The 23872-nt window shown below is 37.6% G+C and overlaps 2 protein-coding genes and 1 long non-coding RNA gene across 3 annotated transcripts; all 3 read left to right on the top strand.

Annotated features, from left to right (window-relative positions):
- The first annotated feature begins 2303 nt into the window (after positions 1–2303).
- Positions 2304–3727, top strand: LOC131220327 (probable disease resistance protein At1g52660). Its single transcript, XM_058215275.1, has 2 exons — positions 2304–2376; positions 2517–3727. The coding sequence occupies exons 1-2, from the start codon at positions 2304–2306 to the stop codon at positions 3725–3727; spliced, it is 1284 nt and encodes a 427-aa protein (XP_058071258.1).
- Positions 3728–19656: 15929 nt separating this feature from the next.
- LOC131220677 (uncharacterized) lies at positions 19657–20523 on the top strand. The gene is made up of 4 exons (XR_009158772.1): positions 19657–19814; positions 20129–20200; positions 20327–20372; positions 20460–20523. It is a non-coding gene; the product is annotated as an uncharacterized LOC131220677 (long non-coding RNA).
- A 1388-nt stretch (positions 20524–21911) lies between these two features.
- Positions 21912–22810, top strand: LOC131220676 (gibberellin 2-beta-dioxygenase 1-like). The gene is made up of 2 exons (XM_058215457.1): positions 21912–22394; positions 22561–22810. The coding sequence occupies exons 1-2, from the start codon at positions 22066–22068 to the stop codon at positions 22808–22810; spliced, it is 579 nt and encodes a 192-aa protein (XP_058071440.1). The 5' UTR covers positions 21912–22065.
- Positions 22811–23872: the final 1062 nt, after the last annotated feature.

Here is a 23872-nt window from a genome sequence, read left to right as displayed (position 1 = left end):
CTTGTGCCCCTGTTGGCCCATGTTTTGTGTGGCCCACAGATATGCCTGTGACAAATCCGTTCCATTTATCAGTTTTGCAAGAGCACAATAGGACAGGCGTCTAATAATCAGGAATATCCAAAACTAAGGTGGTCCTTACCATATGAGACAGTGGGAATGGAAACATCCACCATTGAAACCTTCTTGGATTTGACCATGATGTTTATATGCCATCTAAAACGTTCTATGTTATTACCACCCTATCATCCTAATACAAAGCTTTCATGGACTATGTTCAATCATTATTGTTTGGTGTGCTATGGTCCAGAAAGAGTTTTGGATCGGCTTAAATTTTAAATTCGTATCATACTGTGGTCTTACAAAACTGATGGATGGAGTGAATTTGTAATGGCTACTCTGTAGGCTCCACATAGCTTAGGTAAATGAGAAATTACATTGCTGCCTTCATTTTTATTTTTTTTATCTGCTAAGTGAAGAATTTAGAATTTTAGGGCTGCGTGGTATGTATTGGAATTCCCACCTGTCCAGTAGATGCACACCAGCATAATTATTAAGTGAATTAAAAATGATGGTTGATATCATGATAACATGGGCCAACCCATCAAAACAATATACACCACCCAAAACATCCAAATTCAACTGTAGCTCATTTGATGATTTGATCCGCCTTACTTTTGGTCGGTAAAATCATCATGTTTGGGGTGCATATGTTGGATGGCTTGGATGTTATATACAACATGTGGCCTCTTAAGTCTCAACTTTCATTATTATTATAAAATAAAAAAATAAAAAAAATCAAAATCAAAATCAAAATCAAAAAAGGTAATAATACCAAATGAGGGCATTGTTGTAATTTTCTCTCATAAAAGCACCTACCGTGTCATTTCTCATCATCCATAATTATTTGCTAAAATGTCTATTAGAGAGGAAGTTAACAGTAAAAATCTCTTCTTCTTTTTGTTAATGGTTTAATGCATTTAAAATGGCTATAAATAATAAACTAATTAAAATACCAAAAACAAAACACACACACAATGTACCGTAGCACTAGTATCCACCCTCTTTGTTAGGTGAGGTCGCCCCTTGTAAAAGACAACGTTATTACTTTAAAAAGAATGAGAAAAAGAAAAAGTAAAAAACAACAATCCTGGCCAATGGTCTTTAAATATGAACGATCAAGATCCATTTACACAAAAATTTAATGGGGTGCATCTGTTGGATGGTTTGAATGTCAGATACATACCATGTAGTGCCCATATTTCTAAATTCTCCACTTTCTAAAGAAATATTAAACAAAGATATTTATGTAATTTCTCTCCATAAAATGAACCATCACAAACTTTTGTTATTTTTAGGCACCATTTGGTAAAATCCAAACTGCGAGGAATTTTACAGTACAAATCCGTATTTATTGGATGGCCAACATTGCAATAATCCAATGGGGCTGTCTCAACGGACAAGCATCCAAAAATCAAGGTTAGAGTTGTTGAACTACTTTGGTTTTTGGACAGTTACCTACCCAAAAATAAAAAATAAAGATTTTCTTTAGATGTCACCAGTTATATTCTTTATTTTACATCCTTTCATCAAATCTAAGTAGAAGATCCTTGCCACAATCTGATTGGGTCACATCATCACACACTGCATTTAATGCAGCAGTGTTGACTACCTTATTGATAACGTGGACCAATGAAAGTAAAAATTTACTGTTTGGGTAAAGGGTGATTCATCTAATTAAGTAATTCTGTTTGCTTATTTTCAAAAAATTACTAAAAAATACTCCTACAAAGTGGTAAGTAGAAGGTGATCTGGACCATTTCAAGAGAGTGGACAATGATCTGGACCATTCAACATCATGTTGTTAGCTGTTGAGACCATCCAAAAGTAGGTCCACAAATAATTCGACCATCCATAAGCACATGGATAGTAATATGGACTGTTCAAAAGTCAGTGGGCAGCAATCAAACTATTTCACAATGACAGACAGTGATCTAAATTGATCCTTGTAAATATATGTAAAGATAAAAACACTTCTTATATTGGGATATTTTAATTTAGCACTCTCAGAAACTAGTTAACGGTCATTGCTTGGATGCTGTGGGAAGTGGTAAAATAAATAAACCCCTCGAAATGTGGGTGGTTACATCTAAAGAAAATTATTTTAGGAGTCATGTTGAATCAAGGCATTAGAAAAAGAAATTTATTTAATTTTTTTTTTTAAGTACATTTCATAAAAATCGCAGTAATAAGTACTGTACTCTCTCCTTTATCAACTTTCTTCCAACGATAATACCTTGCATGACATGTTAACATCCGGCCAGTTTTGTCTTGTGAAGCTTTGCAGAGGATCTGCATTTCATTTGCTAATTGGTGGGGGTAAAATGACAGGAATGGCAGTGACTGATTCAGTCATCCAACTAATAGTATCACAGCTGGCCGACCTAGTGGCATTTCAGTTGCACAACATTAGAACCGTCGATGAAAATTTTAAAAAATTGAAGTGTTGAAATGCATAGAGTCCGACGTGAAGGAAAAACTGAATTCAGCAGAGGTATTATATGGGAAGGAACCAAAGAGAGAGGTGAACATATGGCTGAAAAATGTCGGAGAGATCATAGAAGAAGTGATTCAGATAGAAGAGGGTTTTCAGGGCGAAGGGAGACAATTCTCACTCTCGCGTGCAGATTTGGGAAAGCTTGTGGAAAAGAAGATCCGACGGACAGTAGAGCTCCAGCAGAACAGTCGATTTTCAGATGGGTTGTTTGCTGATATATTGCCAGACGGTGGAAAGATACCCACGACAAGACTCGTGGGTGAAAGGAACTTCAAAAAGATCTGGAACTCCGTATTGGATGTTGGGGTTGGAATAATAGGAATCTATGGTATTGATGGAGTTGGCAAGACCACGGTCATGACCCACATTCATAACAAGCTGAAGGATGCTTGTATTTTCGATAGCGTTATTTGGGTGACTGTTTCAAGAGATACTCACATAGAAAGATTACAAAAAGACATAGCAAAGGAGATAGGTTTGGAGCTTAGGGAGGAAGATAACGAAATGAGAAAGGCAATGAAATTGTTTCAGGCTTTGACTCGGAGGAAGAAATTTGTACTAATATTAGATGATATATGGGAAGCATTTCCTTTGGAAAAGGTAGGAATTCCGGAGCCTAATATAGAGAATGGTTGTAAATTAGTGATGACTACTCGCTGGGTGGATTTGTGCATGGATATGGATTGTCAGAGAGAGTTGAAAGTGGAGCTTCTCTCAAACGAAGACTCGTTTGAATTGTTAAAGGAAAAACTAGGTGCTGATGTGGAGGTTACTCCAGAAGTAGAACCTTTTGCAAGGGGTGTTGCTGAAGAATGCGGCGGCCTTCCACCTCGGATCATTGAGATGGCAAAGGCTATGAGGAAGAATGCAAGGAGAGAGAGGGCATTGAAGGAAAGGGAAATAGCTTGTAAGTGGAAATATGTATATGAAAAGTTAAAATATTCGACGACAACGCAGCAACAGAGCAGGAAAATGCCTTTCCAACCCTTGTTTCTTGAAGACGGTGAAGAAGAAGAGCGGGGAACCAAAAGAAAATCACAAGAACCGGCATTTATTGCTTCAAAGTCATGGTTTGGAGGTTCTTCTCCCATGACACTAGAAGACCAGAACGGACGAGGAATGAAAAGAAAAGGAAACGAGCTATCATATGTTGCTTCACCGGGTTCTCCTTAATTCGAGTTTCCACTCTTGCCAGTCTTGTGCTTGCCAAGAACGTTATGCTAGTGACAATGGCTTCTGAATGTTTCTTCTTAGCTATCTTAGCTCTCAAATAAAATGTATTTCTTTTAATTAACATGTATTGGTACATTGTATGTAGACATGGAAAATAAATTAACCAACTAGGAACCATTTATCAGGATCAATTAGCTTATAACTAGCTGCCAATCAATTAGTTGGTAATCAATTAGTTGGATTTGGGATATATGTAATACTCCCCCTCAAGTTGGTGTGGCCATTAAGTACCACTAGCGTTCGAAGTGTTGGTATGACGCAGGGGAGGACGTGAGGTCGAGCACCGTCTTCCTCAAGAGGATAACTATTCCGAATCCACGGAACTTCTCTGGACTCCTCACAGAGACTTCTCGAATCCACGAGGAAAGAAAGCAGAAAATAGAAATAAATTCTAATAAATTCGAAATTAATTAATGAATCATTAAAAATGAGTTCACAACCCTTTAAATAAGGGTATCAAGCAATGGGAAAGAAATCATAATCAAACTACAACTCAAACTCCTAGAATCTACGACTTACTATAAATAGTAAACTTACAATTTATAGACGGTCGTGATGTCTACTAGTGCGCAAGGTTTTCGGCCAAAAATAGTAAGTGTCCTATTTGGCTTCACCAAACCGTTCTCCTAATTATTCTAAGCTCTTTTCACGTCGGGTGCAACTCCTAAAGCCCGACGAATGAAGAGTTATAATCAAACTAAAACTTACTATTTATAGTAAAAACAAAATTAAAACAAGGAAACGACCGTCGATCAAGGGGTTGGTTGGCTAAAGTAGCTTGTTCTACCCTAAAATCATATAAGGTTTAAAGGTCCGGATCACTTCTGTCGTCGATCGGGCCTTTTCTGATCCATCTTGGCCATGAAACTGTTCGCGACCCACTCTACATCAGTCCCCTCCACTTCAAAAGAACTCGTCCTCGAGTTCTCATCCTGCGCTGGTCCATGATACTCGGTCAGGTCCGCAACGTTGAAAGTCCGTGAGATTGCCATGTCATCTGGAAGATCAACAACATAAGCGTTATCATTGATCTTTCGGATGATTGGTACCGGTCCAATCTTTTTATTCTTCAACTTGTTATACGTTCCGGTCGGAAATCGTTCTTTGCGCAGATGGACCATTACTTGGTCACCCACCTCGAACACTTTTTGTCGTCGATGCTTGTCGGCTTAGTCCTTGTATTTTTCGTTCGAGGCATGTAGCTTGGTTTGTACTACCGCATGAATGCCCATGATCTTGTCAGTCATATGTTCCGCTGCAATGCTCATGCTTGGGAGCTTGGGCAGAGGGACCAAGTCTAGTGTGTGGCGAGGTACTCGTCCATAAATAACATGGAACGGGGATTTTCCTGTCGAGCGGTTCACCATGTTGTTGAATGCAAACTCCGCTTAAGACAAGGCCAAATCCCACTGCTTCGATTTTTCTCCTGAAATACATCGAAGGGGGTTTTTCAACGTGCGATTCACAACCTCAATTTGACCATCAGTCCGTGGGTGGTAGGCGCTGCTGAACTGAAGTTGTATATCGAATCGAGTCCACAAAGTCTGTCAAAAGTGGCTTATGAACTTCGTGTCACGGTCAGAAGTAATAGTCTTGGGAGCCCCGTGTAGCCGCACAATTTCTCTGAAGAATAGATTCGCCACGTGTGTTACATCGAGAGTCTTCTTGCATGGAATAAAGTGCGCCATCTTGGAGAAACGATCTACTACCACGAACACCGAATTCATGCCGCGTTGTGTTCGTGGGAGACCAAGCACGAAGTCCATAGATAAATCCTCCCAAGGGCCGTCAGGCATGGGTAACGGAGTGTAAAGGCTCGTATTATGAGATTGCCCCTTAGAGGTCTGACAAATATAACAACGTTGGACTGCCTTTCCCACATCACGTACCAATTGCGGCCAGTAATATTGTTCTTCCACAAGAGATCGCGTCTTGTCTCGCCCAAGGTGTCCACTGAGGCCACCTCCATGTATCTCTTGGATTATCTGGTCCCTTAGCGAACTGTTTGGGATGCATAGTCGATTTTTCTTGAAAAGGAACCCGTCTTGCATATGTAAGTCGTCGGGGTGACCTTCTTGGCATCTAACCCATGCGTCCTTGAAGTCGTCGTCATCGGCATATGTCTTTGAGGTGCTCGAACCTGACAACCTCATTGCTCATAGTGACTAACAAAGTTGCACGGTGACTCAGTGCATCAGCTACTTTGTTCTGTTGCCCTGACTTATGTTTTAGTACAAACGTGAATTTCTGCAAAAACGAGATCCATCTAGCATGCACACGGTTAATGTTAGCTTGACTATTAATGAATTTGAGAGCTTGATGGTCCGCGTAAAGTATGAATTCCCTTTGAATCAAATAATGTCGCCAATGCCGCAGTGCTTGGACCACCGCGTATAACTCGATCTCATATGTAGACCACTTCTTATGTGCATCACTAAGTTTCTCACTGTAGAAGGCTATCGGCTTACCTTCTTGAGACAAAACTCTCCAAATTCCGACATATGAGGCATCACATTCGACTTCAAACAGTTTGTCGAAGTTGGGAAGTACAAGAACCGAGGTCATGGATAATCTGCGCTTGATTTTGGCAAAGCTCCTGTCGGCTTCGTCAGTCCACTGAAACTGCCCTTTTTTCATGCAATATGTGATTGGTGACACAATGGTACTAAAATTTTTCACGAACCGATGATAGAATGTCGTCAGTCTATGAAAACTTCGCACTTCGTGAATATTTGTAGGAACCGACCATTCTCTGATTGCCTTCACCTTTTCCTCATCCACTCGAATGCCGGTGGATGTGACAATAAAACCCAGAAACAATAGGCTATCAGTCATAAAGTTGCACTTTTTTAAATTGAAGTATAGTTTATTTTTAGTGAGCACTTGAAGGACCTTCTTGAGGTATTCTATATGGGTGGTTTCGTCTTGACTGTATATCAAAATATCATTGAAGTAAACCACAACGAACCGCCCAATGAAAGGTTTCAGAACTTGGTTCATCATTCTCATAAATGTGCTAGGTGCATTCGAAAGACCGAAGGGCATGACCATTCATTCGTATAATTCTTCATTGGTCTTAAAGGCTGTTTTCCACTCATCACCCGACCGTATTCGAATCTGATGGTAGCCACTCCTTAGGTCCAATTTAGAAAATATTTTTGGACTCTAGCATGTCCAGCATATCGTCCAACTGTAGTATAGGAAACCTGTATTTTATGGTGATTTTGTTGATGACTCGGTTGTCGACACACATGCGCCAACTCCCATCTTTATTTGGAGTTAATAGAGCTGGTACAGAACATGGACTCATGCTCTCTCGAATAAGACCCTTATGGATCAACTCTTCTACTTGTCCATGCAGAATCTAGACTCATTCGGACTCATTCGATAATATGGACGATTCGGTAAACTGGAACCGGGGACAAAGTCGATATGGTGTTGGATATCCCGCATAAGGGGTAACCCATCGGGAAGGTCATCGGGCCAGATTTCTTTGAATTCATGTAGCAGGGGCCTTAGTCTTTCAAGGATGTTGATAGGCTCGAGTTCTTTCCCTTTTACAATTAATGCATAAGTCTGTCCTGTTACCTTTGATTCTTCCACGAAGTCCCGTATGGTTAAAAGAAAACGACCCTCCACTTTAGAAGTTTCAGGTGGTCCCTCTGGATCCATAGGGGCCAATATGGTCTTCCGGCCGTCCTTGACGAAGATATATATATTATCTCGCCCTTTATGAGTGGCATCACGGTCAGATTGTCAGGGCCGACCGAGTAGTATGTGACATGCTTCCATGTCAACCACATCGTATACTACTTCATCCTTATAATGTTTGCCAATTGAAAAGGATATGGTGCACCGTTCAGTTACCTTTGTTTCGCTAGCCTTCTTGATCCAACCGATTGTATATGGAGAGGGATGACGCTCCGTTTTCAATTGCAATTTTCCACCTGACCTTGGAGATGATGTTCTCGCTGCTCCTACTGTCAATGATTACGTCACAAACCTTTCGATTCACCGTACACCTAGTGCGAAAGATGTTATGCCGCTGTGGATGCACTTCTTTTCTTGGCGTATATAATAGTCGCCTCACGACGAGCGACTTGCTGTGATCTTGCTGAATCCAACCTGAATCATCTACCTCGTCCTCGGTGGTATGCTCATGTTCTTCAATATCTGGATCTTCTTAAGCATTATCAACACTACCATCATTGATGGAGAGGTTGCCACTTTTCGCTGAGGACAAGTATTTGATAGGTGGCCCAGTTGGCCACAACGATAGCAGTTATCAGGCCTTAACCGAGCATAGGGGTTCCGGATTCTACTTGTACCAGTAACAATTGATACGCCCCTTTGGAGTCTAGCTTGCCTGCTTCCCTGATCTCGGTTCTCAAACATAGGAGGTTGAGTGTGTGCCCCAACGGGCTCCTTCCCCTTAGGCTGTGCAGTTCCCTGGGGCAGACCTGCCACAGGGATCCTTGCAGTAGGATATGTCCATGTGTTAAGACGTTCAAGTTGCGCTTCTACCCGAGTAGCCAACTTGATCGCATCATTCATCTTCCAGACAGACTGCATCTGGACCCAATCCTGGATAGTCATACGCAATCCACCATTGAATCGGGTGACTTGCTGTGATTTAGTCTCGACCAAATCGTTACGTGCCGCCAGGCGGTAAAATTCTTCTGCGTATTCTCTCACCAACCGACTACCCTGTCAATAATTTTGGTATTGTTGGAATAATATCTGATCGTAATCGCTAGGGAGGAATCGGGCACGTAGTAGCTGCTTCATCCGCTACCATGTGCGGATTGGTGCTTTCGTCTGCCTGGTTCGGCGAGTTGCAGTTGTTCCCACCAAACTGAAGCTCCTCCTTTCAACTTGTAGGCTACAAGCTTGACCTTCTTTGCTTCAGGAATGTTCATATAGTCGAAAAATCGCTTAACTTCAGAAAGCCAATCGAAAAAATCCTCAATGTGTAGTTGGCTATTGAAGCTAGGAATATCAACCCTCATCTTGAATTCTCGATCCATTCGATCTACTCGATCGCTGCCATGTCTGGGGTGTTGGAAGATTATGTCATCGATTTCCTCCTCACTGGAGCTCCCTTTCTCAGGAATAACCCTTGGATGCACTGCCGGTACTATCCTGCGATCAGGTCGATTAATTAGGGGTGAAGGATTGTCACCAGGAACACGGAGTTGTCTTAGATTTTTCGCCAAGAGATCCGCTATGCGGTCGATGGAAGCCTGTAGCCCTTGCATGGCTTGCTGATTCTCTTATTGCGCTACTTCGAAAGCTGCTGCCGTTAAAGGTAAATTCCCTAGAGCACCGCCCATGGGATTGTTGCCCGACCCGTCGTTAGAAGTCATCAATCCGAGGAGAAACCTCGCTTTGATACCAAATTAACGCAGGAGAGGACGTAAGGTCGAGCACCGTCTTCCTCAAGAGGATAACTATTCCGAATCCACGGAACTTCTCTGGACTCCTCACAAAGACTTCTCGAATCCACGAGGAAAGAAAGCAGAAAATAGAAATAAGTTCTAATAAATTCGAAATTGATTAATGAATCATTTAAAACGAGTTCATAACCCTTTAAATAAGGGTATCAAGCAATGGGAAAGAAATCATAATCAAACTACAACTCAAACTCCTAGAATCTGCAACTTACTATTTATAGACGGTTGTGATGTCTACTAGTGCGTAAGGGTTTCAGCCAAAAATAGTAAGTGTCCTATTTGGCTTCACCAAACCGTTCTCCTAATTATTCTAAGCTCTTTTCACGTTGGGCGCAACTCCTAAAGCCCGACGGATGAAGAGTTATAATTAAACTAAGACTTACTATTTATAGTAAAAACGAAATTAAAATAGGGAAACGACCGTCGATCAAGGGGTTTTTCGCAATTCCGGGCTGCGTAACCCGGCGTAGCAGGGTTGGTTGGCTAAAGTAGCTCGTTCTACCCCAAAATCATATATTTTATGTCAGATAACTCGTTCCGGATTGCGAGATACGCCCGATCTAAGGTCCGATGGTCCGGATCACATTTGTCGTTGACCGGGCCTTTTCTGATCCATCTTGGCCATGAAACTATCCGCAACCCGCTCTACATCATGGTATCACTATAAGTTTTGTTGGATAGGAAATGGAAACAATATTGATATTGTCAAAAATATCTCTAATAACTGAAAATGCAGAAAATCAGGGGAAAACAATGGAATTTGTTAGTGAAATTTCAAGAGATGCTAAAATACACATATTTACATATTTAGGAATAAAAAATATGCAAAAAAGAATGCATACATAATGTGTTTCTATTTAATGGAGGCCTAAAAGCATGAGCCGTAAGAAATTAGTCCAACCACCTCATCTATCCTATCTATCCATCCAACCTCCAACCTTCCATCCAAACATTCTATCGATATTTCAGAATAACAGCAGCACATAATATTTCTCAACAAATCGTTGACAACTGAAAAAGAAATAAAAGATTGTGATGTCAATATTGCTATGTTGCGATAATAATAATATCACGATATTAGTGATATTATCATTGACAAATTGAACACTACATACGACCATCCTTTGAGGAAGCAATGAATTAGGAGCAAATATAAGAGAGCCATTCCAAAATTAGAAACAGATCATACACGACAACATAGTATGACAATGATATCCCAAATACTATTAGGATAGAACTTCTGTGTGATTGGAAAATTCATGTAGAAACCACGAGGCTTATGCTCAGTCACCACATATTAAAAATCTATAAAAGCAACACACAAAGAAGAGCTTCAAGCCCTCGCCACAAATAATCATTTATTTTTTTTACTGCTCTACACTACCTTATCCTTCATCCTCCATGAACCTTTATTAATTTTATCTTCTTACGTTTAGTCACTCTACCTTTGTCTAGCCATGTTGTTGTAAGTTTAGAATCATTAGTTAATTAACTTAAATCTATCACTGTCTAGCACATCACTGCAGTATGACCTTAAAAGTAAGTTAACTATCCACAACCTTTTCGCTATAGGTATTTTATTTTCCCTATACTTGGTTGATCTTTCTTTTCATTAATTGTTCTACTTTAGTGATGTAGAGTGGGTTGCGAACAGTTTCATAGCTAAGATGGATTAGAAAAGGGTTGGTCAACGACAGAAGTAATTTGGACTGTCAAAATTTAAAATGGACATATATCACAAACCGAAATGAGCAATCGGACGTACAGTATATGATTTTGGGGTAGGAAGAACTACTTTAGTCACCCAATCCTGCTATGCCGGGTTGCCCATGCCGAATTTGCGAAATACCATCAGATCAATGTTCGAATTCATGTTTTAATTTCATTTTTACTATTTATAGTAAGTTTTAGTTTGGTTATAATTCTTCATCCGTTAAGCTTTAGGAGTTGTGCCCAACATTAAAAGTGCTTAAAATAATGAGTATAGCATGGTTGAGCGAAATAGGACACTTACTTTTTTTTTTCGCCAAAAACCATGAGGTATAGTGGAAATCACGACTGTCTATAAATAGTAAGTCACGAATTCTATGAGTTTTAGTTGTAGTTTAATTCTAAAACTTCTTCCATGGCTTAGTATCCCTATTTAAAGGGGGTGTAATATTGTTTTTCATTATCAATCAAATTATTTTGAATTTCTTAGAATTATTTCCATTTTCTTTTCCTTGTGGATTCAAGGTTTCTCTGTGAGGAGTCTTCAGAACAGTTGTCCCCCGAGGAAGACAATGCTCGACCTCACGTCCTTCCGTGCATTATTAAGCATTCCAATCAATAAAATCAATGATCCAATATTTTTTGGCAATATCATTATCTCTTTACTGAGAAACTTAATATGCTATTACCATTAAAATAAAAGTCATTGAAATCAAGGTGAAGGACTAACCCCTTCTAAAATTACTTTATTGCTATAATAATTGGTGGTTGAGCAGTTGGCCAACCACCATAAGTTCAGTTCTAATGTCACTAGTTCAATTGATTTTATTCGAGTACGACTTTAACACTAGGATACTATTCTAATCAGCACACATCTAACTGAATTTGCCATTTATTACACGTATGACCACGTATCCCAATTGAACAGCAAGACCTACGTTCATATATAAATGTTTGTGTGGCCATACATGTGCTGGATTGATTTCCTGCTGTACAGTTACATCCATTTCCTTATGGGTATATGACACACCTTTGTGTGGCCCACACTATTTGTGAGGCCTCTGTGTTAACCGAGTTCGGGTCGGGTTTTTAAATCATGCTCCATGGTAAATATTCTATTACTGAAACCATACCAAATGTTTGGACGGTTAAGACAACTCGATTGAAGTCATTTCTCATAGTAGGCCTTAAAAAGCTTCTTGAATCCATCTAACAAAACACTCCAAATTAATTAAAATTAATCCAATCATCTGAAGACATTGATTGTGTTTGGAAACTGCACACCTATCTTATAGAATTATAGGATTTTTCTAAAATTAACACCGCATCTAGTTTTGTCTATATATGAACTGAAAATAAGTTACTTCAAAACTATTTATCCAAATTTGGCTGTTATTTTAATACACAGACTTGCTACCGCTGTGCAGTAAGTGAGAAAATGACAAATTTATTCTCCTAGTCAGGAGTAACCTCACCCCATTTTGATGTACGGTGTTGATATACAATACACACATCAAAGTGGGCCTTACGGTCAGGGCTGCATCGTGTTTGATACTGTATGGTACAATGGGGCCGCACCTAATCCGCTCACGTGTAGAGCTGTACACAAGTCGAGTTAGCTCAGTGAGCTCGCTCAACTCGACTCGGAAAAGCTCGACTCACCTTGGTTCGAAATAGGATTCAAACTGTGTTGAGTTGGTTTTTGGAGCTCAAAAATATTTCAAGCCAAGTTTGAGTTGGGCCGAGCTCGACTCGATTCGGATCGAACCTCAACTCGAATTATATCGGCTCCGTGACTCGGTTATTTTGATATTAATGATATTCACCGAGTGTTTGATGAAATAACTCAACAAAATATTGTTTCAGGTTCATGCATTCTCCGTGGAATCAGCCAATGGCGAGGAAAGAATGGATACACAATAAATCACTACAAATATATATATATATATATATATATATATATATATACTTTACATTATGAAATTGCCTTCATATCTACCTGCCGAGTAGTTGACGAAATTCACGTAAACTGTTGTTACTATTTTGCATTATGTGAGAAAATTGAGATGCACTTTATTTATTTGAGAAAATATCGTAGAGGCTCGAGCTCGGCTGGAATTGGCCTGAACTATAGACCAAACCAAGCCAATCTGACCAATCAGGCTTGAGTACCGGGCGAGCAAAGTTCAAGGTGGGATTAGCTATTGGCGGAGCTGAGCCAAGTTGTGCCAAGCTAGACGCCTGTACAGCTTTACTCACAAGGTGACCCTGCCACGTCTAGCACGACCCAGTCAGATTTGATTCGAGATGGTTGCAACCATCGTGAGGCCCACCGTGATGTTTGCCTAAAAGTTTTAGCATGTCATTTTACTCAGGAAACTAAAAGAGTAAACTGATCCAGATCTCATGTACACTAGGCCAAAACGGGCAATTTGCGACATAGCCACGGATTAAATCCGTCGTTAAACCAAGAGATTTTTGTATCTAAGATTATTTTTTAACAATTGATTAAATGCAAAAAGAAAATTTATTTTGTTTTTATATTAAATGAGAGGAATTTTTATTTTTATTTTTATTTTTTAATTTAAAATATATATTTAAATGATTTGTAATATCACATGAAAAAGAATACTGAGAAGTTTAAAAATTTTAACAATGTTTGAGAAAAAAATTAGATTTTGAAAAAGTAAAAATCGTGATTTAATAAAAATCTATTTTGTGGGAACAAAAAAGAATATTTAATAAAGTTGATAAATTTGAAAAAAAAAAAAAAAAGCATTTGATTTTGAGAAAAAATAATATCCTGAAAAAGAAAATTAAAAATATTTTTAAAAATGTGAAAATTTTCACAATGTTGAAAAATGAAAATATTTTTAAAAAGAAAATGAGAGTTTGAAATTTGAAGGAAAAAAAATGTGAAGTTCAATAAAAATTGACAAGTTCAAATAAAATGCTTTTAAAAAAATGGAGAAGTGAAAAAGAATTGAAAATAATAAAATAAAACAATATTAAAAAATCGATACTTTATCAAAAAACAAACATTTTGAAACGAAAAATAAATAAGTTGAAAAATTTTGTGATTTTGAAAAATAATTGAAAATGTTCAAAATTCGAAATTAAAAGAAAAGGTTATTTATAAAAACACTAAGATTTTGAAAAAATATATATAATTTTAAAATAAAAATTGAAAAGTTGATAACAACATGATGCTTTTGAAGGAAAAAAAATCGGCATTTTGGAATTTTTGGGAAAAAAAATAAGAAATTGTGAAAATTTAAGATATTTTGAAAATAAAAATTCAGAATTTGTATTTTAATTTATTTTTTGAAGTATTTTATAATAAAAATGATATTTTGTTAAAAGTTTTCAAAGAAAAATTAAGAGTAAAAAAAATATACGTTTTGAAAAAAAAAAATATTATTTTTAAATGGAAATTGAAATTTATCTGTGAAAAAAAATATTTTTTAATAAATTATTAGGCACATCCACTAATTGAACATTTAACCATTTTTGGACAATCAAATTAGTCCAAATTGGAGAGTAAATAACTTCATATGTTTAAATCAAATTTCACTCAAATTGTTAATCAATCTTGTATACCCAATACCTTTCTCATTTATAGCTAGCCTGATTGGGGTTAGTAACTAGTCAAATTGAGGGTATTGGTCAATAAAATAGAGTGAATGGATTATACATATAAAATAGGCTAAATATTATTGTCAAAATTGTGACCCAACTTGTTTTGTGGGCCCCATCATGATGTATGTCGAATATCAACACCGTGCATTTAATGTACCCCCTTTAGGTTATGAGATATCTCAAAAATCATCTGTAAATGAAACTCAGGTGGGCCATACCATCTAAAACCATGTCAAGACATCTTAAAAAATATAAAAGCACTTGGTGGGGCCCACACGAGTTTTGGATGCGGTTAAAACTCGGTCTGACCCCTCATCCAAGTGGGACAAACATAATGAGTGGGTTGGATATATGAATCACATTAAGGCAAGTCCAATATCTGATTAAGAATGTTTTAAGAAAACCCCTATACATTTAGGTGAGTTAGTCATTACCCTTACCAGAGTAAACTCTGTGGGGTCCACCATTATTTATTTATTTTATCCACTCTATTTATCCATGTTAACAGATAATTTGAGGTCTAAAGAACAAAAATGAAACATATCCAAAGCTCAAGTGGACCACACCACATGAAATAGTGTGATTGAACCTCTACCATTGAAAAATTCTTGGAGGCCATAGAAGTTTTGGATCAAGCTGATGTTTGTGTTTTCTCTTCATTCATATATATTTGATATTATGAATATGTTGGATGGCAAATAAATGTTACTATGGGCCCAAGGAAGGTATTAATGGTGGAAACCATTATTTCATATTGTTTCGAGTGGCATGGTCCACTTGAGTTTTGGATTTACCAAAAATTTGGGATCAACCCACACTGTTCATCCATTTTTCAAGATCATTTCAGAGAATTATTCAAAAAATGAATCATATCCAAAGATTAAATGGACCGCACCACAAATACCAGCATTGATGGGAACGGATTGACTACTTCCCTCCCACCCGCTCGTTGTATTCAGTGCTATGTGGGCCCCACCATGATGTATGTATTTCATCCATTATGTTCATCCATTTTTACCGATCATTTTAGGGCTTGATCGAGAAAATGATAGGGATATAAACCTAAGGTGGACCACATCATAGAAAATAATATTGATTGGATATCCACCATTAAAATCCTCTTAAGGCCCACGGTACTGTTTATTTGACATCCAATCTATTGATTGGATCATACAAGCCCTGATGAAGGGAAAAAAACAAAGATCAGCTTGATCCAAAACTTTTATGGCCCCCAAAAGGGTTTCAATGATAGACGTTCAATCTCCCACTGCTTTTTTCAGTGTGGTCCACTTGATAGTTAGATTTGTCTTATTTTTTGTCTCAAGCCTTATGACGAGCTCACCATATGGATTGACGGTTTGGATATAACACATACCTCATGATAGGACCCACATAACTTGCTGACGTCACCCAGCCCCCTCTCTCACGAGCGCGGATGGGCTACTGTCTAAGTTGAGTAGAGAGGCTGCTATTGAAGTGACGTCACCAAGTTCTGTGGGCCCCATCATGATATATGTTTTGTATCCACACCGTCCATCCATCTGGAGAGATCATTTTAGGGTAAGATCCAAAGAATAAGTCACATCCAAAGCTCCAGTGGACCCCACCAGAGAAGACAGTGGGGAGAGTGACACCACCATTAAAACCTTCTAAAGTCCAAAAAAGTTTTATATCAAGCTGATATTTATGTTTTCCCTTCTTTAATGTCTTTGTTAACTTTTGAACAAGTTAGATTTTGAAAAAACATCATGGTGGGCCTTAGGAAGGTTTCAACGGTGGGCATCAATCTTCCCACTGTGTTCTTTGGTGGGGTCCAGTAAAGCTATGGATCTGCCTCGTTCTCTGGATCATGCCTTAAAATAATATATCCAAATGAATGGACGTTGTGGATACAACACATACATCATAGTGGGGTCCACGGAACTTAGTGACGCCACTTCAGTAGCGAGTCTCGCTACTCAACCTGTCAGTATCTAATCCGGGTCCCTCACGAGCGGATTAGGGTGCCGGCCCCCTCTCTCGTTTGAGCTTTTGAGGACTGGTTAGGGCGTCGGCCCTAACCAGTCTCTGTTTCAACCCCTCTCATACGCTCTCCTCTCTCCCTTCCCACAAATCTCTCCTTCCTCTCTCTCTTCCTGTCGATCTCTCTCCCTCCTCTCTCTTCCTGTCGATCTCTCTCTCTCTCCTCTCTCTCTTCATGGTGAAAATCTGGTGGCTCGCCTGATGGAAAAGGTGGAGTTGAAGCTCGGGTTAAATCAGATTCACACAGGTGAAAGTATTTCTCTCTCTCTCTCAATCTCTCTCAATATTAATGCCGATTTAGGAATTTGGGAGTCAGTAGTTTGTAGATTCCCGATTTGAATGTGGACCCTTATTTCAGGATCTGGAGATTTTAGAGTTTACAGATTTGAATGTGGACCCCAAATTGGGGATTTAGGGATTTTAGGATTTTGGGGATTTTCGGACTTTTAAAATTGGGGATTTTCTAATTTTGCAAATTGAGGATTTTCTGATTTTACAAATTGGGATTTTCTGATTTTACAGATTTATTTATTTTTTTAATTTTTAATTTTTAACATTCTGTTGCTGTTCTCTTTCTAATTTTCACGATGGATCCTAAAAATCAAGGCCACGCCACAAGGAATAGTGTCAAATCATGCTAAATTTACTATATATGGCCAAGTTGAGTCTTGGAATATCCTGATTTTCGGGGAATCCATTCATCCTAGTGTGGCAAATCATATGAGTAGATTGGATGGCATATAAATATCAAGGTGGAACCTGCATGTACTTTGGACGATTTTGGTGGTGGGAATTACTATTTCAACTGTTCCCCGACAGGTGTTGTCTTTGGTTTTGGAAGATTTTGGGTACCACCCACTCTGCATGGTCCATATAGGCAATTTGGATCATTGCAACATGCCCTAGATCTAGCTGCAGTTAGCGGTGAAACTTGGACAGGTGGATTTGGATTGAAGATGGATCTAGCAGTGCAACATGTCCTCCTTATACACAGTAGAGATGTGAAAGATGGAGGAAACGTATGTATACTTAGAGAAAGCAGTTAATTGTGTCTACTGTATAATATAATCAGATTTTTTTTCCAATGGTTTAAACATTGCATTATCTCATTTGGCATCTCTACTCTAATGGAATAAGAACTTATAAAATAAGAGCTACTCTAATAACCTCTTTTTGTTCTAACAGTTGTTTTAAATAAGCTCATTTGGTAAAATTACTTCTTCAAATCTGAAAACAGCTCTTATTTAAAATAAGCATGCTTGGTAACATGTTGAAATAAGGGCATTTTTAAGGGTAGTAGATATCATTTTTTTTTTAAAATAAAATAAAAAATTACAACATGGCTGTGTGTTGATTCATTTAAGAACCTCCTTTTTATTTATTTTTTTGCAGGGTTTGAAGATAGAAAAAAAAAGTTTGAATCATTAACCTTGATCATCAATCATTTAGGCCCCACGTTTGATTGATAATAACTCTTGGGAAGTACTTTGATTAGATGAATCCAGCCATTTGATCAGTGGTCATTGATCAAATGGCTTGCATTTTTGTTGTCAATTATGTGGGTGGAGAAAAACATGAGAATCACACCCACTTTTCAATGATCTAACAGTTACACTTTAGAAGTGGGCAATGTTCTCTTCTCTAAGTAACTGATATGCTACTCTCAGCTTATCCTTTTGTAACTGATATGCTGGAGAACACAAAGCTGAACTACACTTTGCGGGGAACAAAGTATAAGGAATGTTCAAAAGAATTGCATTGATAAGCTTTGTGGGCCGGCCAGATTGTGCATTCTTGTTTGCCAAACATCTTTCAGGAAATTTTACATCTGTGATTTATCACAATCCTATGGTTGGATGCAAAGTATGAGCTTCAGAAGTTTCAGTCCAATAACCAAGAAAATTCAGGCATTTTGATTTCCTGTTAGATATCCATGTGTAGTGTCAGCTTTATTTGGACTAGTATTCATATTTAGATTAATCAACACAAAATTCTGTTACTAGTTAAAGATTACTGCTCCCAATTCCCAAGACAACAACTGTGATACTGCCAAACTGTGATACACAAAATTCTACCTTTGTGAGCTAACTCCAAGAATGATTTCGATAATGTTGAAAGGAGTACATGCTCTCTTTGTTGCAAGGTGGATAGATATAAATGAGCTATTTAGGTGCATTTGTTTTTTTTTTAATCTTTCCACAAAACCAGTGAATAAGACTTCCCTTTTTCAACCAATAACTAGGACTTGGCTTAGGCAATTTACATAACTCTGCTTTATGGGCTCCCATCCCATGTGAAATATTGAATATCACGGCACTATTATATCGTCTTTAACCATGTAGAGCGTCATGATTGATTTATACTTTATAATGAGGCATGTTGGAAATTTTTTCCATGATATCTGATTCGGGAGTTGATTTTCCATATTGACTATTTTATTTTATTTTTGCACCTTATACTAGTCTTCTTGATGTGATTCTTCAACCCATAACCCGAATTGTGTGTTTATTTCTTGTCCTAATAAGTTGCAGTCTCCTTTGATAGCCAATAGCTTACATACTTTTGAAATATTCTGACACAATAATGTTACCTAAATTGCCAACACCACTACATTTTCCAGTTTGAATTGCCCCCAGTTATGGACCATTTACAATTACGCATCAACTATTTTGTCTCTCCATTATCGCTTACTTTCATTTATTTTCCAAACGTATTGTTTCTCATTTGTCTTTCTATTATCTTTCTATCTGGCCTTTAATTATCTATCTTGAGATCTTCCATTGTAGAAATTTTCTTCTAAAAAGTTGTATGTACATTTCAGATCTGTTGCAATTAGTTAGATTTCAATCATAGTTGCTTCATCTATCTTGGGATCTTCCCTTGTGGAATTTTCAACATGCGCGCAATTTTCTCATATATATGCAGCCCCTCTCAGTAATTTTGGGTTGGCTTTTATATAAAAGTTGTGCTGCCATGTTTGGATATGAATTTGTTGCTCAAATTTACTAAAACTTTTCCTTTTTGGCTATCTTGAATGTTTTGATGGGTGGCTTCCAGTGTTATATGACACTTCCAAGGTAACATATGAGCTCATTCAAAAGATACTACTTACAGGACTGGAGCCTGGAGCTGTTGATGTGTTTCTTGATTTCATTTACTACTCAGGTGGTCCTCTACCTGACGAACTGCTCACCCAAGTTAAGGTTAGGCATCACCCCACATGATGTCAAATTCTATTTCTTTTAGCCTTTCGGTTCCTCCAATTCATGAAGCTGGTTCTACATTTCTATGTATTGTTTTCTTCTTTCTTTGAAGTCAAGGTTTATGTGTTATTTTGTTGATATAATTTAGAAAATTTTCTGCATCAGTATGCGATCGTTCTTCAAAACATTTTCTTTTATAAGATGTTATCAGTTGTTCTTTATCTTTATTCAATTTCCTAAGTGCTATTCAATTTTTGCTCATGCCTCATCTTGAAATAAGTTTTTTCTAATGGAGTTAATTTTGTTATAACCAGGGAGTTCATGTTTCAGAGGACTTTGTTCCCGAGCAATTGAGGTCCATGATTTCTGATATGTAGGTTGCTGTGGTAAGTGACAAGCACTCAAAAGCAAGTTATGATAATGATGGTGGAAAAGGATTCATGTAGCTAACCCCAATTAGTTGCGATAAGGCTTAAATGATGATAATGATGGTCTTCCTTATTTTGCTTTAGGTCACTCAGGTTGGCAGCTGGTATACAGGAAGTCAAAGTTGAAATGGTAATTGGTTTCCTTTATTCGCTCCCTTTTTATACATGCAAATTGATTTTCACATTCTGTCCTTCATTTGATATGATTGTCTGCCAGAAAATGATGCCCATCCCAAGCATTACAACAAATATGATGTTGAACTGTGGTGCCAATTATTTCTATTGTTAGTTATTATGTTGGAGGTAACTTCGATTTTTTCCAGCTAGCGATATTGAGGGATTCATTAAGCTAACTGGATTGTATACAGGAACAAGGGTCCATTCAGCTGCAAGTTTACTTATACTTCTAAGATGTGAAACTATAGATGAGCCTGAGTCTCTTCTTTGTTTCTTATCTTTGTTGATTTGTCCTAGGTTCCATTGTCTTTCATAAGGTTGATAAATTATTAGATATGGTGGCAAGGCAGCTCAATTGAGTAGTTGCCTTGTAACCTTGCATGCTTGCATTGATGTCTTCATCCTTGAACAAGCTTTGCATTGATGTCTTTATTTTGCACCCATGTATGTGAGTGGATAAGTGATGCCATTCTTGTAAAAATTTTGCAAACCATATTTGTTGTTAGTTTGTTTTGATTCATTTTTGTCCTTACACTCAGGTTTTTCTTTTGCTTTTGAAGGTTTGCCAGGACGTTTTTACATGGAAAATGCAAACGAAAATCTTGTCGATACTCTCATGTTTTATAGCTCATGGAATGCCTCAGGTCAAAGATGCATACTTATGATTTCTTCATTGTGATCTGGAAATTTTTATTTGTATTGTTTCATGTCTTCTCTTTAAGCCTGCTGTGTATTTCTTGTTTAACAAAAAATTATTTCATTTGCTTAACAATTAGATGAATGTAGTAAGTAGTAACTATGAGTTGGTTCTCCATGGATGGTGCTCTTTGAGGCAACATTTAGGTCTCAAGTGTGATCCCAATTTACCTATCCACAGAAAAAAGGGGGAGGAAACTACTATTTGGTGGAATATACAATATATTGGAGTTGTTCTCCTATGCTTTATTGGCATGGATGGAGGGGCTGGAGCTGGCTGGACCTCGTGATATTAAGAAATAATTCGAGTATTAAAAAATTATGAGTCTTAATGCTTTCTAAATGTCCAACCAAGTCTTAAAAATTTATATAACAGAAAATATTAATCCAAACATGAAAACATGACACAACAGTTTCATGTTTTTATGTTTTATTTGGAGAATTCATCACTATTGCTATGTGCAACATTTTACCTCTCTGTCTGAGTTAAGTTCATTTGCAGCAACATGAAGCACCTATGAAGTCTCCTGGTTCTCGGCGTCAACTTTGAGATGGTACGTTGTAAGGTCATAGGATCCAGCTGCCTATTGTGTTTTCTAAGATGTTTATGTTTTGCTTGTAATTTCAATTGATGCTTCTGTTGGTGATTGGAGCATCGTGATGCTTTTATGTGATTAGATTCCCATAGTTCACTAATTTTTCATGTTCAACTTGAATATAAAGAAATTGTTGCTTATTTTATATTTGTACTCAAGAACACATAGGTTAGAGCTGGAATTGAACATGGATGCTTTACTCTAGGAAAGCATTGATAGGTTGTCCCAACGACATATCCAGATTCCTCTGTTTCTCTCTGTTTTCTTCAGCTCTGCTCTTGAAAAAGAAAAAGAAAAAAAAAGTTGTCCCAACTAGCATTAGATCAGATTAGTTTTGTAGGAAACCAGAAGCCCATGTCCAACCCTGGCATTCCAACCATAGACCTGTCAAAACCCGAGTCCAAAACTCTTCTTGTGAAAGCCTGTGAAGAGTTTGGATTCTTCAACCATGGCATTCCATTAGAGTTCATCGATAGGTTGGGAGCTGAGGTTGTGAAGTTCTTCTCCTTACCTCAACCTGAGAAGGAAAAAGCTGGCCCTGCTAATCCGTTTGGGTATGGAAACAACAGGATTGGACCCAATGGTGATGTGGGCTGGATTGAGTATCTCCTCTTTCAAACCAATGCCAATTCCATTTCTCAGAGATCTTGGGCCATTTCTAGAGAAAACCTAGAAATCTTTTGGTAAGAAAATCCAACCATTTTCTCTTGCAGCTCAAACCCAATTGCATTTTTCAAATAGCATTAGCTATTTATAGCTACGATTCTTCAACTTGGAGCTTCTGTTTTTATGCAATAATACTTCATGTTTTGATGAAATGACCTTTTTTTTTGGTGGGTTATTTTTCAGCTCTGTTGTGAGTGATTACATATCAGCTGTGAAGAAATTAGCTTGTGGAGTTCTTGAATCTTTAGCTGAAGGGCTGAAGGTTGAACCAAGCTTAACTGGTTTTGGAGAACACACTGACCCTCACATAATATCAGTTCTGAGACCAAACAATACATCAGGCCTTCAAATCTCTCTCAGTGATGGGAGGTGGGTTTCAGTACCACCTGACCACAACTCCTTTGTCATTGTTGGTGATTCCTTGCAGGTATAAATCTGCATAATGATGCTTCTTTTTCTTCTTTCTATTTAATTCCCAAGTGTCTCTGTTTTGAAGAATGGGCTTAATATGGTGGACCCAATTGAGAATGGGAGAGCAGCAGTATTGCAAGAGTAGTGGTGAAGTACAGTTGCCATCTCTGGAAGGAGGCTAGGTTGCTTGGAGTTGTTTGAATCATGGGATGAGGCATCAACCTTCACGTTGCTAACCATGTAATCCTTGTTGACGGTTCGTGGAACCCTACTTATGATCTTCAGGCTCAGGTTTGGAGGTATGACATAATCGAGATATTTATTTTCAAAAAAAAATTAATGCTTAATCTTTTGGAGCGCAGTTTTCTTGTTGTTCTTTGTTTCTAAAATGTATTGCTTTCTTGTAGGTATAGGCAAACAAAGCCCGTTTATGCATATTGTTTGATGGCACATGGAACTATGGAAGAAAAAATATATAAATGGCAGGTACAGACAAAACATAACTACTAATAAATGATGTGTATGAGGCTTTACTTACCATCACATTGTGAATAAACTCTATATCTCATTTTATTTTCAAATCTTTCTTCTACAATCAAAGTTTGGAAGAAAATGTTTTTTTTTTTTTTTTTTTGTGATTTTTTGTTACTGCAACAGGTGACAAGAGAGGGACTTGCTGTAAAGGGTGGGTGATAGGCAATAAATACATCGGACCATTTTTAAGGTCTTGCATCTCTTGGATTTGTATTTTAATTGATGGGACATAATTATGATGATCATTTGTTAAGTTTTCAGGGAAAATGATATTCTTTACATTATCTTATTTCATCAGTAGCGGACCTAATTTTGACTATTTACTATATATTTAGATCAGTTACTTGTTCAACCTTTTGAGCATCCAAACACATTGATATTTAGTCTAGTTTCATATTCAGCCCAATCTTGTGAATGTGTTTCTTATTAAACAATCTTGTGAATTATTTTTTGAATGACTATCAGGTGTAAGATATTTTTTTTTTTTAAAAATGAAAAATCTGATATATTTTCTTAAAATAAAGATATTTTAGCGACGGACCAAATCCGT

Source organism: Magnolia sinica, chromosome 12 (genome assembly GCF_029962835.1).
Source record: "Magnolia sinica isolate HGM2019 chromosome 12, MsV1, whole genome shotgun sequence".
NCBI classification, from domain to species: domain Eukaryota; kingdom Viridiplantae; phylum Streptophyta; class Magnoliopsida; order Magnoliales; family Magnoliaceae; genus Magnolia; species Magnolia sinica.
The sequence above is the reverse complement of the archived record's forward strand: the minus strand, read 5'-3'. Positions and strand labels throughout refer to the sequence as shown.